The 18,418-nt window shown below is 47.7% G+C and overlaps 1 protein-coding gene across 1 annotated transcript in view; it reads left to right on the top strand.

Annotated features, from left to right (window-relative positions):
* Window positions 1-18,418, top strand: part of SIDT1 (SID1 transmembrane family, member 1) — a 29,470-nt gene that overhangs the window by 6,459 nt on the left and 4,593 nt on the right. Inside the window, exons 6-19 of the mRNA XM_009879930.1 lie at window positions 333-416; window positions 1,053-1,146; window positions 2,342-2,413; window positions 2,802-2,895; window positions 4,583-4,626; window positions 8,952-9,023; window positions 10,664-10,812; window positions 11,449-11,522; window positions 12,083-12,149; window positions 12,807-12,880; window positions 13,462-13,585; window positions 14,559-14,676; window positions 15,374-15,510; window positions 17,228-17,336. Of these exons, the coding sequence (XP_009878232.1) occupies window positions 333-416; window positions 1,053-1,146; window positions 2,342-2,413; window positions 2,802-2,895; window positions 4,583-4,626; window positions 8,952-9,023; window positions 10,664-10,812; window positions 11,449-11,522; window positions 12,083-12,149; window positions 12,807-12,880; window positions 13,462-13,585; window positions 14,559-14,676; window positions 15,374-15,510; window positions 17,228-17,336 (1,312 nt within the window). The remainder of the gene's footprint in view (window positions 1-332; window positions 417-1,052; window positions 1,147-2,341; window positions 2,414-2,801; window positions 2,896-4,582; window positions 4,627-8,951; window positions 9,024-10,663; window positions 10,813-11,448; window positions 11,523-12,082; window positions 12,150-12,806; window positions 12,881-13,461; window positions 13,586-14,558; window positions 14,677-15,373; window positions 15,511-17,227; window positions 17,337-18,418) is intronic.

Here is an 18,418-nt window from a genome sequence, read left to right as displayed (position 1 = left end):
CATGTAGTACAGACCGCAAAGTGTGTCACGCAGCCAGTGTATGGTTGAGTGTATGCACTGCCCTGTGGGAATGGTGGAGTGATCATTCTGGCTGAATCCTCTTGTGGGCTTAAACTGCAGTCTCTTGTGAGACTACTGAGATCAGTGATTGCAGGCTGCAACTGATGTCTTCAGAGCAGCTTTTCTGAATGGGTCCTGGCTTTTTTGTTCCCTTTGTCAATCCAAGCAGGGGCCCTTTTCTGCTGTCCTGCACTATCTGTTCTCCTGCTGGCTCCCTACAAAATTAGTTTGGATTTTGTGCCTGGTTTAACCTTTAGTTGTGTCTGTTTTAGTGCCCAGTGTATGATCTGGACCATAATGTGGAGTTCAACGGTGTTTACCAGTCTATGACAAAGAAGGCAGCTATAACAGTGCAGGTGAGATGCTGATTTTTTTTATTTTTTTTTTTGTCTCAGTGTTGTGGGGTTAGTTGGTTTGGTTTTTTGTTTTTTTCAGTGGCTTGTCTTGTGCATCCCTAGTTTTATTTTGTTGATTCTGGTATGACTGTGATCCTTTGTTTTTATTAGATAAACTGATGTAAGTAGAAGAAATGTTACCTTTTACTACAAAACCTTGCTTACATTTGCGTAGGCAGTTGTGTTATGTCTTAGGTGCTAAGGCTCTAGATCAGAGAGACTGCAGCCAGGTGTCTTCTGTTTGAAACTTTGCTCTTCTATGACCAAATGGTGGTAGTAGGGCCTTATAATGAGCAAAGCTTAGGTAGATGGTTTGTGCTAAATAAAATAAACAAATGCATTAGCATTAGTTTGCTTGTACTGGGGCACTGCTGTACTGCATACTGGTGAACTCAGTGAGCTTATTGACAGTAAGGATGTGGGAGCAACCCCAGAAGCCAAACTCTGTCCAGAACAAGCAGGTCTCTGTAAAACCGGTGCCAGTGTAGCAACTAAAACATGATCTCTGGACCTGTGGAAATCATCATCTGCTTTGCATTGGAGGGAGAGGCTGCTTCGTCTGTCGTGGATTCTGTTATCTTCTGTCCTCCCATGCAGAGAAAGGACTTCCCAGGTGATCAGTTCTTCGTTGTGTTTGTCATCAAGCCGGAGGATTACGCCTGTGGGGGTTCTGTGCCTTCCTCCATTCATGGTAAGTTGTGCTGGGAGGTAGATTTGGTTGTGGCATCCAGGTGGTGAGGCAGCAGGAGTCCTTGGGAACCTTCCTGTGGGATGACATGGGATGGTCATATAGCTCTCTTATCCAGGTAGCTGTGAGGAATAGTGAAGTATAGACTTAATACTATTGGGTAGGTTAAAAGTCTTGATCAACCCTGGAAGCGGCTGGCTAGTACAGCACCTGGCTTGCTGGGGTTATGTGCTCTTCTGAGGAGAGTCTTGGGAGATACTGGAGACACTCAAGCAGTGCTACTTACAGCTTTTTGGGTTTTTCCCCTACTGCTTTATTATCCTCCTACCTGCATGGAGGCCCAGATGGCGGTTCCTGCAGAGAGGACTTTCTCTGACTGTTATCTTGGGATCTATGACAGCCTCTAGACTTGGGGGGGAGCAGGAACAACTAGTGACTTTGGAGGAATAATTTTGAGACTTGTTCTAGTACCTTTCCCAGCCAGAAGACACTGTGTCCGCCTTCTGGGCAGTGGTAAAAGCAAAGCCTCTTCCGCTCATGTGGTGGATGAAACTGGAGTGGGGATGCAGCTGTCCCCATGACAAGCTGGAGCCCGTTTCAGACCAGGGACATTCCTGTCCTTAAAGCTGGATGGCTTCCTCCCAGTAGTAGAAGCAAGACAGTAAGCAACAGGTATACTGGGCTCCTCCAGTTCCCACCCTATTGAATAATTGTCACATTCCAGGTGTCTTTCTCTTACCCTAAAGCTGTCAGCAGAGCTGTACTGGCAGGGTATGCTAAGCCCTGCTGAAACATAAAAAGTTGCTAGCATGGCATCCTGCACAGAGGTGTTTTGCCAGCAGAGTTTTGGCCAAAGGCAAAAATAGTGTCCCAGTATTTGTAGTGACAGAAACTGCCCTTTGGGGACTACATGAATAGGAGACGAGATGCCTGTGGGATTTGGGCATCCAGACTTGAGCAATGTATGGAAGACTCAAGCAGGTATCTCTAGTCTGAAATCAAGCTGTGGATAGAGGGGCTGGGGAGGAAACATGTGGAAAAGGCTGTCTGGGAAAGGTTTAGAGCAAAACCACACACAGATTTTAGTAAAAAGCCAGACCGTGGTGTTATTGCAAGTGCAGAGAACTGACATAGTGGGGCCAGAAATCATTAGTGTTTGCTTGTTTTTTACATTTGGTGTATACTTTGCATCTCACAGGGAATGTCAACCGTACCTGGAACCTGCAACGGACAAAGAACCTTCAAGTGACGATTGTGCCCTCTATTAAAAGTCAGTGTCTTTGTGCAAAACAATGAAGCTTTATGGGTGGACTTGACAGTTCTGTGTAGGAGGGTATGGCTGGGCTGGCAGCCCTCTGATGGGATGGTGCAGAAAGCAACAGCAGACGAGTCAAAACCATTGCAGACCTGGTCCCTTCCGGGAGGTGTTGTGTGACACAGGATGGTTTCACAGACACAGCAGCTAGCACTGGAGGTGAAGAAAGGGGAGGAAACCTTGCAGCAGGTTCTGGTGATTCCTCTTGAAGAAAGCAGATGAGTCTTGAAGGACTGTTTGGGGCTGGGCATTGTAACCAGGTGGTATTGGGAAGAGCAGGACAGGAGCGCTGGCTCTGAGAGGGGCTGCTCTGTGAGCTGACTGATGCCTTCTCTTTCCTCAGAGTCTGTTTATGTCCAGGCCATGTTCTTCAGCTTCCTGAGTTTCCTCTCCTTTTACCTGGGCTCAGTGGTGGTTGCTTTTGTGCATTATATCAGGTGAGTCAAGGGGTTTTACAAGAACAGCCTTTCTGTTTCTCTTTATCCTCAGAGATGCCTCACCCTGAAGTGAATTCCGGGCAAGTGGGGCAGCAAGCATCTCAACAGAGCAGCCAAACAAGTCCGTGACTACTCAGTGGGCTCCTACTGACCATCAGCCAGGAAACTTTTCTTCTTATGCTGTGGCGATCATGGCAATGATGAAAACCTAAGGCTCTGCCCTCTAGTGTTTGTAGTGCACCCCTCCTGTCCTGTGTCTTCCCCCCACCCCGCCCCGGTTTCCTTATATGAGAACACTGGGTGACAGGTGGGAATTGCGATGGGGTCAGTCTGGGAACATGGGGTGTCGGTGTATTGGGGGAACCAAACTACTTCCTGGAGTGTTGGACCAAGTACTGCAGTAAGTAGCAGTAACCCAAATAGGGCCTTAGAGTCCCAAGAGTGCTGGTTTTCCTTCCTGACCTGCCTCTGCTGCCCAGATCTTGGTGCCTGGGCTTGCGTTGGGGGGAATCTGAGGTGAACTTGGGCACAGCTACCATGACAGGTTGCTTTTGGGGCGGGAGGGGTGCGGAGAAAGCAAAACTCTTCCCAGTTGCCCCAGGGTACCCTATTGCTCACTGGAGGTGATCTTGAAGACCTCTTGAGTGAGAGCAGGATTGGAGTGGCAGGAAGGGGACAGCAACCTAAAAGGGAGGTAAGATTTGCTCCTGTAGGGCTGGTAACTGCTAGCACAGGATGAGAGCTTTGGTGGGGCAGTGGGCAGGTGCTCTTAAGGTGTTGGGGATGGTAGTTTGTTGGGATCTGTCACTGCTGCCTATGTAGGCAGTGACAATGGTTAAACAAATCCTTTGTTCAAACCGTGGAGGCTTGCTTGAGAGTAGGGAGGCCCCTTCAACTCTCTTTCCTGCTCTACTGGGCAAAGGTTGGCATGAGAAGAGCCATATAAAGCTTTCAGTAAATAGCAGGTTGATTTTTGTGGGAATGACACTTATCAGCCAGCTCCTCAGGCTGAATGTGGTAGTTTTCAGCTGCTTCAGCAGAGGGGATCTTAAAAGTTTCGTGCTCTGAAACAAAACAATTTCAAGATGGGAGCATGGCTAAATTTCAAGACACATCAATGAAACAACATTTCATTGGAACAATTCAGTGAAATTACTTAAGCGTGTGTGCGTGTTTTTTCTTGCTGTTAATTTTAATTTGTTGTGAGCATTTGTTTTTTTTTCCTTACCCACCCTAGCTTGGCACCTGCATTGAAGGTATTGGCTTCTTAAGCATTGTTCTGATGCGTGCCTCTAGCTCCTGCTGCCCTTTCGGTAGATTCTTACGCACGTGGTCTCCTGAGCAGAGGAGTTTGGTTTAGGAAGGTTGTGTGAGAGTCTCTCCCAACATGCAGTGCAGGATGGGATGGTCATGTAACTGGTTGTCCTGCCTCTGTTGGATAATTGAGGGGGTAAAAAAACACCCTCTGTTGCTTTGGAAATTGGAGAGGTGGACAGCAAGCACTTACGGCTGAGCCATGCCTAGTCCAAGGAGTATTTTGTTTGTTTCTTTTTTTGTTGGGTTTTTGTTTGCTTGGTTTTTAGAGCATGTACCATGTTTGCCTGTTGGTGTCCTAGATGATCCTGCCATGGCTGGCAGGTGATGGGGTTTGCTGCCTATCTCATTAGTGCTGGCTGTTCTTTTTCAGAGTTCGGAGGAAGGCTTCGGCTGGGAGATTGAGTCCTGAGGATGGTAAGGTCTCTCTTCTGTTATGTCACAGCTGTAAGTGAACACCACAGGTCCCAGGCCAGGCAAGGGACAGACTGTCAGTCAAGTACCTTCTGTCTCCTCAAGCCTTTTTCCCCTGTACATGTATGACATAGTCTCCGGTGCTGATGAAAGATGTTAGAGCTTCTTCTCTACTCTCACAAGAGAGGGCATTTGAAGCAGGCTTACCTGAACCTGGTTCTGACCCCTGCCCTGAAGAGCTGGCTTTTAGAGGGTTGGAGGAAGGGCAAGCCTTGGCGAGACCTGGCTACAGGCTAACGTTACTTCTGCAAGGTCTGTTCATCTCTAAACGAGGCACTTTGAGTTTGTCAGCTCTTAGGCTTTAAGATTTCCTCTGCCTGGTTTAAGCACGAGGTCTCTAATTTTTTAATTTAATTTAAATTTTAATTTGTTTTTAACTGGGGGTTGCAGACAACCAAGTGAATGAATGACTAATACAGTTAGGTAGTAGTGTTTGTGTTATTTACTTTGGTATTGGATTCAGTTTACTTTATGCTGCACCCATGTTTCAACATACCACAGATTTCTGCATTATAAAAACATAGCTGCATCTAAGAGGCTATCAGTGAAAGATGGAATTTTTGTCGGACATGAGGGAGGACACTGGGAGTTTCTGCTTTCTGGAAAAGTGTGGGAGGCTGGCTGTGTCATTTTGTTTAAATATTTAGTGTCTGCAAAGTAGTTCAAAGCATTGGTCTGAGGATAAAGGCATCATCATTTGTACCTCTTTCCTGGGGAAAGGAAGGATGTTATGTTTTGGCAGCATTGAAAGGTTCTTGGTATGTTCCCTTTTTTAATCTGCAGCTTCTTCAGTCTCTCCATAAGCATGCTAGTATAACTGAGCTGTGCTTGAAGGATCAGCAGTGGAACTTCACTCTGACCTGGCATTACTTGGGTTAATATTTCTGCTGAGAACCTGGGGGCTTCTCAGGAGTGGCTTCTTCAACCACTGTGATCCACATAGGCATCCCTGTGAGTGGAACGTGTATGAAAGGTTTTCTTCACAACCAAATGAGCAGGGGACTGTAAAAATGTGCTTAAAGATATTCTAATTTTAAGTCATTTGGGATGCATCCTGCTGTGAGACAACAGCAGGTCTTAGGGCACTGAAGAAATGGGAAGGGCCTGCATGTTCTGGAGTTTGGGGAAGCTGAAGGGACCTGTATGAGGCCATGGAATAATTCCAGGGTGGTGACAAGGGATCGCTGTCTAAGGCAAGGAGGCACAGTCTCAGCTGGGTGAGACCAGAGGACCCAGAGAGCGCTGCTGGTGCTGCAGCTGAGGGTTTAAGTGCTGAAGGCAGCTTAGAAGCTGCTTTCCAAGCTGCTCTGGTCAGAAGTGGAAGTGAAATTCTGGGGCTTGGGAAGTTCCCAAAGAAGCTGCAGGGCACAGATGATGTGTTTAGCATCAACCTAGAGGGCAGAGAACTGGTTTACCGGGCAGGAAGGATTGTTGAACGGTATCCCCGTGAAAGGACAGAGGAGCACAGTTCCTTCAGAGTTTACAGGTTTCCTTCCAGAGGCACCTGCTCCTCCTGTGACCTGTCCTCTCCCTTGTATTCTATGTCATCTTCATAGCGTCCTTTCCTCTGGGGAGGAACCATGTCCTACCCTTGTGCTGTTTCTTTGTCTATTGTGTCTCTTCAGGGTGTGTGTCTGACTGCCTATAAAATGGTAACTAGCTTCTTCCCTGTCATAGCATAGTTTGGGTTGGAAGAGATCTTTAAAGGTCATCTAGTCCAAATCCCCCTGCAATGAGCAGGGACATCGTCAACTACATCAGGTTGTTCAGAGCCTTGTCCAACCTGGCCTTGAATGTTTCCAGGGACGGTGCATCTGCCACGTCTTTGGGCAACTTGTTCCACTGTTTCACCACCCTCATTGTAAACAATTTCTTCCTTATAGCTGGTCTGAATCTACCCTCTTTTAGTTTAAAACCATTACCCCTTGTCTTATCACTACAGGCCCTACTAAACAGTCTGTCCCCATCTCTCTTACATTCCCCCTTTAAGTCTAAGGTCTCCCTGGAGCCTCCTCTTCTTCAGGCTGAACAACACCAACTCTCTCAGCTTTTCTTCGTAGGAGAGGTGTTCCATCTGTCCTCCAGGTCACCCAGGGTACACCAGCTTTCTCTCAATGTTTTTTCTCCTCTTCCCACCCACTGGAATTTGTCTTCCTCCAAAGTACGTCTGGGTCTCGCCTTCTCTATCACTGCTCCCCTTTCCTTTTCCCCTCCTTCACCAAGAAAGCGTGGATGGAGGTGCTGAGGAATCTTCCTCTGCCTGTTGTCTTTGAATATCCTGCAGTTCCATGTGCCCCTTTGCTCTTGTCACCCATCTCATGCCCAGCTTCTGTGGCTAACTTTTTTTAATCCTGTGGGATGCCTCCCATTCCACATAATCACTCTGGTGGAGGCAATAGCTGGAGGAACCACACCTAGTGTAGTACATTTACTTTGCTGACTCACTTGCACACTGGGAAGTGGGACTGAAATTAGTGGGTGAGCTGAGTCTGAAGTGGCTGTTAGACAGGGGAGAGCGCCTCTTCTCCCTGGTGTCCCTGCTTTGTCCAGATCTAAATATTCCCTTGGTTACTTGGGAGAGAAGGTTGATAAGTCACGTGAGAGCATAAAGCCTGGTCTAAAATAGGGAGGGAGCATCTTTGTGGGACAGGACTGATGGGAGAAGGAAGCATGCGTGTGCCTTGGTGCCATGAACATGGGGAAATGCTTCTTTGTGCCCTCTTCCTAGTGATCTAGATTTCCAAATGACTTTAAAGCAACAGGAAAAACTTCCACGAAAGAGGGAGGGTTGCATAGCAGGTGAAGAGTAGAAGGTGGATCTCGCTTCTGCAGCAACCTACAGAAATATCCTGCCAATCCCAGCTCAGGGCTGAAGCAGTGTCATGTGGGGGGCTGTAGTGAGGCAGAGCCTTCCCTCTGGTGCTCAGTCCATGCCATGTTGTCCAGTTCAGACGCTCCTCTGAACTATTTATTGCACTGTCAGAGGGATGGAACAGGAGGGTAGAGAAGATGAAATGGAGATCAAATCTTAGCCCGCAGCCCAACTAGCACAGTGAACATACCAAAGGAAAGTAGTAATTTGGACTTGAAACATCAAATGTTATTGCAGTATGCCTAGGAATTGGACTCAGGTAGGGAAAAGTTTTGAGGCTCTTTATTTATGTGGCTAATGGAAATAGTATAAAAACCTACACAAGGTGTTACAGAAGTGCCTGGAATGGCTAGCTGGAAAGAGGAGTCTGCCTGTGTCTGTGAGTTTGGGACAAATCGGGTACTGGGAAGCCAGAGAAGTGGCTTGGGAAGCCAGGCCATTGCCAGGCTGTGGCAAGGTTGCTTGGCTTGAAATACTGTCCCATGTCCTGTGCCCCTTTGCTGCTGACTGGTCACACGATGTTGTTATGAGGGTGAAGCTTTACAAGTGGCTGGACCTGTCTTGCGGTTTGCTACCACTGGAAGATGTGATACCGGTCCTCCTACTCTTGCTTCCTTGCTTTTGGGGAGATAGGTGTTTGATCTCTCTGTGAGTAGGTTCAGCTGGCTGTGTTTCCTGACGTGTCTGCTGCCAGTTCAGCAGCTGAGCCCAATCACAGCAGGGGGAACAAACAGGTACCAGGCAAAAAGAGAGAATGCGAAGCCATATAGGAAAAAGTCCCAGTGCAACCCGACTGGGATGTGTGGCCCTCCTTGCTTCAGATGTGTGGGTGGGAGGCAGGGACTTTCCAGACCTCAAAGGCTTGCTTCTTTTGTCATCAGCACAAGATCGTGACCACATTTTGCACAGAACACTTTTGCTTTCTCCTTGGTTGGTTAAACTATGTAGCAGCTGTCTTGACAAAGGCTGTTTATGAATCTTCCAAGGATAACTGGAGCTAGCAGTATTTGAATAGATCAATGTGTAAGGAGGAGAAGGAGAAGAATCAGAAATTCATAAGGGTGCCCTGAACGTCATGAGACTTGCTCTAGAATTTGCCAAGTCTTGGAGCCCCGTAATGTGATCCCTGCAGAGTGCTGGAGGGAGGCTCATGCTTTTGCGAGTTGAACTGGCAGCCTGTGTGGGGAGGCTGAAGAGAATGGGTTTGTTCCACGTTGCAAAGCAAGGGTTTCCCTTTTGCACGGTATGCTCTAGAGGGAGACGGACATCTGTTTGGAGAAATACTGCTTTTCCCAAGCCCCTCCAGCTCTTCAAGCTGTTTGTATTCACCTCAGACATTTGTTTCGAAGCACTGACATGAAACTAACTGTCCCTTTTGGGTCTGTTTCCATCACAGGGTCTGGTATTATGACGTCTTCACACCCCATCACAGCCAGCACCCCTGAGGGAAGCAGCTACGGTGCTATTGGTACAGTATCTTCCAGAACTGGGGATGTGGGGAGGGTTCTGTCTGGGGCAGGGGAAGACACTTTAAGGTGCTTTAAAGCCAGAAGAGAATATAGCTGCAAACTGCTTTAGGAGCACCTTGCAACTACTTGAAAAATAAAAAATAAAAAATTGCAGCTTGAGAGGTTCACGTTGGACTTCAGGGCAAAACATCTACATCAAAAAGGTGGCAAATCTCTGGAAGAGGTGCTTAGAGAGACTCTGTCATTGAAAATGTTCATCTCGGATAAACAAAGACACAGTCGCCTGATAAGTGTTGGTGACAATGCTACTTCAGGCAAGAGGTTGACTAGAGACTGACAAACATCCCTTTCAACCAAGCTTCTAGAAGTCTCTTGTTAGCTCATCAAGCCTGCCTTTAGACCAAAGCATGCCTTTCACTGGAAGGTTGAAGAGTTGTGTGCCCCAAGGCAAGACAGAATCAGAGTTTTTTGCAGTGCAGAGGTTTTGTTAGGGGAGAAATAATGTCATGCTGTCAATGGGTGAACCATGCCCTGGCAGCAGACGAGAAAAAAACCTCCCAAGAGTCCTGCTAATCTGAGATGATGGGAAATACCTTCCTTTGTCAGAGTATTTCTTAGTCTCCTTACAAATAATTTTCCCTCCTGTGGAGAAATGTCTATTGAATAGGTCAGTGCTGTGGACTTTTTGGCATAATCCTTGAATTTGACACCTAGGGGTGAGGTGGTGTAGGTCCAGGGCAGTGTGAGGCAGCTGCTCAAATGAGAAAGGAGAGCAGCTCTGTGTAACTTCTGGCCCCAGCTCACTGTGGTGTAAAGACAGCACTGACACTCCAGATGTTACCCAGTTGTTGGACTGTGAAGGTGTGATGTCTCTGAATGCCTGCCAAAGAAACACAGAACTTGTTTCATGACGTTTGGGGAAAAATCAGGAGGATTTAAGTCTTGGAATAGAGTTGAGGGCTTCAGCACCACCCTACTCTGCTTCCTAATTCCCAAGGAAATACTTTAAAAGCATTTTGGAAACAAGGAAGAAACTTGTGTTCATGCTGGTATGGGCAGTGGGCTGGCTGTGGGAAGTGCAGGCAGGAACTGCTGACCTGCAGGTGACTAATACCGTGCATGCAATGGGAGCAAAGCTGATGCTCTGCCTGCTTTAAAAAAATAGACTTTCTTCCTCTTTGTCTTTTGTTCTACAGTATTTTTAGAAAAGCTTATATGTAAGGCTTATATAAAATCTGGAGATTAACTAGGTCAGCCTGTTTCTGACCCCTGAACAGTCTGCTGCTTTTGCTAGAGCTTTCTGGCTTGTCTCAGACTTCCAGGTTTCAGATCCCAGGCTAGTAAACAGTAGAAAATGTTAGAGATGAAAAGTAATAGAATAAAAGCAAGGGAAAAACCAAAATGCTGCAGAGGGTGGAAGACAGTACTTGAAAGTGCTCTTAGTTGATATCTGAGACTTGTAGGAAGATTTGTGATCGTAAAAAAACAAACAAAAAAAAACCACCCACCAACCAAACTTGTTCCCTGAAATGTCCATATCAACTTGTTGCAGCTGATATCTGGGGCAGCTTTCTTGTTGCTGTGCATAGAGGGGTTTAGCCTTTACCCTGCCTGTTTCCTTCTCCCTGCTCTGCTCCAGACGAGTCAAGCTCCAGTGGTGGACGTCAGTTGTCTTCCCCTGAGCGCAGGCCACCAGCTGGTTCTGACACAGACAGCTCTGTGGAGGAGGAGAGCGACTTTGACACCATGCCAGAAATTGAAAGTGATAAGAACGTTATCCGCACTAAGGTACGGCTGGTGTTGCAGCTGTGGCCATGGTGCTGGGCCATGGCCACATCTGGGCCAGGGCCAGCACTAGTCACTTGCCAGGGTTTTTAGGTCTCCGCTTCCCTTCTAGGTGGATGTAATCTAATAAAGCTAAATGTGCTTCTTAGTGCTTTTTCAGAGTCTAGAACGTCTTCCTGCTGTGTTAAGTGTCCTGCTGATTTGATTTTAATATGGAAAATCAGAATGTACTGGGGACTTTCTCAAAAGGAGGGAGAAGCCCAGAGTGTTTCAGAAAGTCCAAGGAGGTGGGACAGCATAGGGAGAAAATAATGTACAATAGCAGGTAGTTATCTGGTTATGAGTAGTGTGACTGCAGTGGGTGTACAGAGGGGCCTTAAGGTAGCAGCTCTCAAACTGCCTCCTTATGTCACCCCACACTGCTCTGTGTGGTCAGAGCCATTCCTGAAGATCAGAGAGTTTTGCAGCACTCATTCCCCACAGAATCAAGGGACACAATGAGCTCGCTGTGTAAAAAATGGTACAAATAGCACCGAGCTGCCTATTGTCTAGATACATAAAGATCTTCTACTGGGTTCTGTAGTTTTTATTAGTTCTTTTCTGTTTTCTTCCCCGTTTCCCCACCCACTAACGTTTTAGGTGTTCCTCTATCTATCAGACTTGTCCAGGAAGGACCGAAGAATTGTCAGCAAAAAATACAAAATCTATTTCTGGTAAGGAGAAGACAAACTGGTAAGGCCTAGGCTCTGGACCTAGCCTCTGGTTGTGGAGTCTGTCCACGTGCCCAGCTTCTGAACCACGCTTTAGTCCCAAGGATATTCTTTGAGCCATCCTGTTACACATTCAGACCCTGTTCCAACTAGTAACTGCAGATCCCACATACCTCAAATAAGGACATTTGTGAACCAGTGCACACGTGATCCTGGCAATGGATTCTGGTTTGCATAATCGCTTTAAAGTATGGCAACAATCAGTGTGCTGGAACATACTGGGGAAGGGGAGAAATTGGCACTCAAACACATGAGCTTGTGGTCCACATCCTGGTTGTTCTTGTGCCCTCAGCATTTGCTTCCTGTTTGCATTAGCACATTTGCTCTTCTACTTCCGATCATAACCAGAGGTATAAAGGTCCAGCTGGGAGACCAGGGTCTGTGCCATTAGGCACTGAGGTGTACACATTCTTTCATAAGTACAGTGGGGCTCTGTCCTGGGTGGGCACCAATTGTTTTGGTGTGTGTAATGTGTAACTGCTGCTATGGTCTCCTTTCTGCAGGAACATCATCACCATTGCAGTGTTTTATGCCCTGCCAGTCATCCAGCTCGTCATCACTTACCAGACGGTGCGTTGGGCTCTGTGTGGCTGTCCACCATGCTTGGGTCCTCTTGCCTTTAAATGTGTTCTGTGGTTGCATGGTGTAAGGATGACAGTCGCAGTGAAAATTGGATCACCCAGGAATTCTGCTCTGAGGCGCAGTTTACCTTAGCTGCTCTCTCTGCACCATGTGCTGACTGTTGCTGCTGGCTTGGGTCACTGAGCTTGCAGTTCTGCTATTTTTGCTCAGGAAGCAGGAGTGCAGCTGTTCTTCTGTTCATCTGATGTCTCATTTTTAGAGGCAGGAGGAATCTGCTGTTGTCTTTAAAAGACAACTGAAAGCAAGTAGGGTTTGCTGTGATATGAATGATTTCTCCTCCCTTCTCCCTGCCCCATCCTTGCTATCCTGCTGTTACTCAGATATCTGCAAGCAGATCTATTAGTGGTGAAGTTGAGAGCGTGCAATGTATTTCCTCTGAAGACTGTTGTCAGGTTTGTGGCCTGTGGCAATGTCTTGTCGCCCACTTAAAAGCTTCACTTGCAGATGTCAGTACTCCCCTGTGCTAGTGCTAGAGCCAGGCTGTCCCCTGGTACGCCTTGTGTACATGCAGTGTTTGCATGCAGCAAACCCCCCAGAACTGAGAGGTTTTGCTAATATCAGGTCTCCCACCTCCTCTCTGTCCAGGTAGTGAATGTGACGGGCAATCAGGACATCTGCTACTACAACTTTCTGTGCGCTCATCCCCTTGGGGTGCTGAGGTGAGTGAGCTTGGCGGTCACTGCATTCTTATCTTATGCCTCCTGAGTGTCCATGCTGTGCCCAGGTCAGGATTTTATCCTTGCCAAGCTCAGAGTAACTGTGTTGATTGACACTGAGAGTTTAGGACTCTGAGCTCTCTATTTCGCTCAGCAGTGGCTTTCTGTTGCAGTGAGTCACATGCACCTGGGAACTTACGGTATCTCTGTTCCTCCACCAAACCTACTACTCGTCAATGAAGGGCTCCCGTGCTCTTTTTGACACTTTCACTTGTATCAAAGGAGCAGCACGTCTGCAAAGAAGTTCAAATTAGTCCTTTCAGTGTAGCATTTTTCTGAACTAAAATAGGAGTGCAAAGAAAGCCCAGAGTTGGGAATCTTGCAGATAAAGTGTTAAATCCACTGGGGCAGGTGGACTACTTAATCTGAAATTGTCATCTAGGGTATAAAACTGGCTGATGTTTGGGAGCTGCCAAGGTGGAGGATGCGGGGCATGGGGAGAGTGTAAACTGGATTCAGCTTATTGTGGCCTGTGATTCAGTCTCCAGCTGTGCTGTCCTTGTCTTAAACATTTTTCCCTGCAGTGCCTTCAACAACATCCTCAGCAATGTGGGCCACATGCTGCTGGGCTTTCTCTTCCTCCTTATTGTCTTGCGCAGAGACATTCTCCACCGTCGGGCCATGGAAATGAAAGATGTCTATACCCTGGTAGGAAACTTGGTTGCATGCGGCTGAGTGGAGGGGAGGGAAGGACAAGAAGAATTTGAAAACCAGAGTGATACACAGTGGGTTTCCATTTGCCTTCCTTGCCAGAGGATCAAATCTTCCTTTTTTTCCTCCCCTGAAAAAGGATGTAGGTGGGACGTTTAAGTTCTTGCATACCCAGCCTGGGCTTGCAAAGACAGGGAGATGAGTAGAGGCATGAATCCTTTGGCTGTGGCTTTTCTTCCTGTGTTCACTCTGGAGGAATTGGGATGGGTGAGCTGGGTGGGAGCATGTTTGGATCCCTACCTTGACCCATGTTATGAGCAAACAGGCAGTAAGAAGTATCTGCTTTCTAGAAAGGATAGAAGGAAGTTCCTGTGGACAAAGAGCTAGACATAAGTTTGTACTGGGGCTTATGAAAAGTGCAGCCTAGTAATCAGTATCCTGCTCCATGAATGTTTGTTGCTGAAACCTCTCTTTGGGAGGAGTGGGAGTGGTGGTGTGTGGAAAGTAGGAGCGTCCTGAGACACTTTCGTTTATTGCAAAGTTTGATTTGTCTTACACAATCAAGAGTTCCTTCTTGACACTCTTGTTAGCAAGAGGGAATAGAGCTACCTATGATAACCCAGAAGAATTTGGTTGCCTCTAGCTCTGATGCAGAGCTGCTTGTAGCCAGAGCCTCTGTAGTCTCTTCAGTATCTCCTGGGAGATGATGGAGGAAATCTGCAGCCCTATGGGCAGTGGTGCTGGTGGTTTCTGGAGACAGCTCTGTTTTCACTGGCTTGGTAGCAAATAAAGGCCTTAGCAGTTTTAAGGGTCTGCTGCTTATGGATTTTCAGATGAGATCTCAGCCAGATCCACAGAGGTGACTGAAAGACATGTGTAGGAGTGAGGAGGGATGAAATGACGGAGAATGGAAGCTCGCTTGTCATCAGGACAGTGAGGGTATTTACTATACAGCTCTGCTCTCTTCCAGGACTATGGGATCCCAAAGCATTTTGGTCTCTTTTATGCTATGGGTATTGCTCTGATGATGGAAGGGGTGCTCAGTGCCTGTTACCACGTCTGCCCTAATTACTCCAATTTTCAGTTTGGTAAGCTGAGTTGCCTTTCTCATTTTGAGCTGGAGGTAGGATTTGCCATGTTCTGTCTCGTGCTGCGTTGCTCACATTTCCCATCCCTTTACCCCTGCCAACCTCCCTGGAGTCTGCCTGTTCCAGGGCTCAGTCAGGAGGCAGTGAGGCTTTGGATGCTGTGGACTAACACACTTCAGCCTCCTCTCCAGACCTTGGGGCTCCATATGAACACAGGAAAAGATTTTATTTTATTTTTTAATTTTTTTTTAACTTTGAGGGAGGTTAAATACTGAACAAGTTGCCCAGACAGGTTGTGGAGTCTCCTTCTGTGGAGGTATTCAAAGCTTGACTGGACACAGTCCTGGACAACCCTCTGATAGCTGACCCTGCTTGAGCAGGGGGTGTTGGACTAGACAACCTCCAGAGGTCCCTTCTAACCTCAACCATTTTGTGATTCCCTGCCTGTTTCTTTGCTGCACTGTGGTGGGCACTTATTTTCTGAGCCTCTTGGGATTTTGTTGCCGCAGAGCATGGTAGATGTGCTGCAAGATGGCAAAGCACAAAGTGCTGCACAACGTAGTGCAGCATCAGGGATTTGTGCTTTCCGGCCTTGGTTTTGGCCCTGCTGCTGCACTTCTTTATGTGCTCTCAGAGCAGTTTTCTCAGCCTGCTGTCAGTACCTGTTTTCACTATTTCTGTTGTGCTCCCTCCACAGACACTTCCTTCATGTACATGATCGCTGGACTGTGCATGCTCAAGCTCTACCAGACCCGCCACCCAGACATCAATGCCAGCGCCTATTCTGCCTATGCCTCGTTTGCTGTGGTCATCTGTCTGGCCGTCCTTGGAGTGGTATGGCTCCCTCTTGCCTACCTGCTTCTCTGGGAAGGAGATGGAAACATAGATGGGAACGTAGCTTAAGTGGGCAAATGACTGGGGAGAGCAGCAGGGTAGGATAAGAGTGTGTTAAGCAGCTGCTAGCATTTGAATTCCCAGTACTCTTGGGTTTTCCTCCTCCCTTCTTCTGGGTTTGCAGGGAGGGGAAGAGCAGAGCGGTTTTCTCTAGGTGGGCTCCTTTTTGGGCTTTGCCCACCACATGACCTCCTCTCAAGAAGAGAAATTTATGAATCCAGGTGTCTGTGTCTGTGCAGCTGGTCTCCTGTGGGGTGGCTCACCTTGGAGGAGGGGGATGAGGCTGGCTGAGCTTCCAAGACAAGTATCCTCTACCTAATTGCTTGTGCCTCTTTCTCCCCTTTGGAAAACTCTGTGTTGCTGGGCGCAGCTCCTGTGGGTGGCCTTCGTGTCTGTGGAGAGGTGCGGGGCTAGAATAGTGGCTCGGAGGCTCCCAGGCAAGTTTCTGGAGTACCTGCCTATAGAAGGGCACTGGAACAGAAGAAGTCACCAGAATTTCTCTTGTGCAGCAGTAGTCACTGACAGGTCATACTGGTACAGGGCTTTGCCCGTTTGCTCATAGCATTGCTTGAACTGAGCTGGACTTGCCTGACAGCCCAGCCTGTGCTTTACCTTGGAGATCTCTGCTTCTTTTCTTTTGAAGGGCTCCTCTTCATTCAGCAGTAACCAGGCAAAATCCATTGAATTCTTGCTCTGAACTGGCAGCTAGATCCCAGTGGGCTGTCAGCCCCTCACTACCACACATAGTGCAGAATAACAATTGATTCTGCAAAGGTCTCTGGGTAGGATACTGTGAAGTAAGGCATGCAGGAGCAGCTGGTGAACTTGGGACTTTCCAATAATCTCTTGATAGCTGTGGTAAATCTGCACACCCAGGTTCAAAACACTGGGGTTTTGTTATGGGATGCTGTGTCTTTTATTATGGGATGCTTTGAAGCTGTTCAGTGGAGCTTATAAGCTGCATGTCTCCTTTGTTCCATTCATGTAGAGGTGGCTTTTCTGCTTGCTTTTTGTTTTGGTTTGGGTTTTTTTTCCCCACACAAAAGAAAAAGTTCAGGCAAGTGCTGTGCCCCAGGGGAGGGGAGTGTGTTGTCACAGCCTGATGGCGAATCAGAGTTTCTGGAGTCCTTAATGTGTAACTGAAAAATTAGGGGTTTAATATAGCATTAACCTGCATTTGTAGGTCGCTTCCAGTCCTTAAATAAAGTGAAAGTGCACAATAGGAGCAATTGCCTGCAGAGCAGTTTTGTCCTTTTTGGTCCACTACAGTGCACTTGTTAAAGTAACGGTTGGTTCCCTGACTGCCTTTGTAAAAATCCAGCTCCTGGTCAGACAGCTGCTGCACAGCTCTGCAGAGGGTGCTTTCCTGGCATGGGGAGTCCCTGCATTTCTGCTCCCTGGTCCAGCTGCTGTCCTTCCAAGCTGCCATCCTTGTCTGAAGGGGCATTCAGAAAGAATGGTTTCCTCTCCGTAATGCTGAGCTCCTTTTGCTTCTCTGGACTTTCTGGATTTGTAGATCTGTTTCAGGTTGGAAAATTCAGGGATTTCTCTCCCATGTTTAGTGTGGTTGTCTAATGTCCATGGTGATATAGGACAGGAAAAGATTAGCCTGCTGATAACAGGTCTCAGTTTGCTTTTAATGCGTCTTTGCTTTCAGGTGTTTGGCAAAAATGACATGTGGTTTTGGGTTATTTTCTCAATGATCCATGTTTTGGCCTCACTGGCTCTCAGCACCCAAATCTACTACATGGGCCGCTTCAAAATCGGTAAGTGCTGTGACTGAACCATCTTGGCCTAAGGTGTGCAGGTGCCTCCTGTCCTTACCTGCATGAGTCATCTATGCAGCACATCTGTGAGCACAGTCCTGTGGCCTGTGCTTGTGTTCTGGGTTATCCTGTCCTCTCATCCATCTCTTCCTGGCCTCTGAAGTCCTGCTGCTGCTGTTCCACAGATGCATGGGAGTCAGCAGGACCTGGCTGCTCTGTGGTGGCAGAAGAGCTGGGCTCTGAGGGAGCTTCTCCTACAGCTGCAGCTCCCCCTAGAGCTGTGCTCAGAGCAGTTAGCTACATAAAACCCCATCACGGGGCCAGGGGGGAGAGGGTCTGGTGGGGAACCTAGCTCTTGTACTCTGCTTACAAACATATTTCTCCTTCCTCTCCTGCTCCTGTCTGCCTCAGATGGCCCTGACTCAGGTAACTGTCAGCAGCTCTCGTTTTTCTCTGTTGAACTGATAGAGTGGCAGTGTAGTAGCTGGGGATGCATGGATGTGTGTGAGGAGGAAGGCTCGTGTGCCACCTGGGGTTGGTTATTAAGAAGTGAAGTCAGTTTGCTGGCGGCACTGCCAGTCCCCATCCTTGGTAGGAAGGGGTTCTATAGCACAGGAGAGCTCTGATCTTGGCACAGGAGCCTTTGCAAGCTCCACATTTGTTGGAGAGGGGTGTTTGTGTGCATGCATGTCTGTCCATCCCCACTGCCACTGATGGCTCTCCAGTGAAGCTTCTGCAATGATTTTGAGAGCAGAAGTGTCTTGAGTGCACTCTGCTCCTCTAAGCCCCTCTAAGGGCTGAGGGTTGAGTTCCTGCTGTTTGTCCCTTCTGGCAGCTTGTTCCGTGGAAGGTGCTTTTCCCCTTCCTGCACACACATCTGTCCTCCAGAGATGTGGTTGCAAAGACAGCCTGTTTATACCTACAGTCAGGGCCTATTTGACTTCTGGGCAGTGCCAGTGGCAAGGGGATGATTTTTTAAATTATTTATTTATTTTTTTAAACCTGTCATTCTGGTCAAATGCCATCCACATCCTGAGGTGGCTGCCCTGCTGCTCAGCACAGACTGCTCCCAAAGGGCAAGA

The sequence above is a fragment of the Charadrius vociferus genome, unplaced genomic scaffold (assembly GCF_000708025.1).
Source record: "Charadrius vociferus isolate BGI_N301 unplaced genomic scaffold, ASM70802v2 scaffold162, whole genome shotgun sequence".
NCBI lineage: Eukaryota > Metazoa > Chordata > Aves > Charadriiformes > Charadriidae > Charadrius > Charadrius vociferus.
This window is presented reverse-complemented; position numbering and strand designations above follow the sequence as displayed.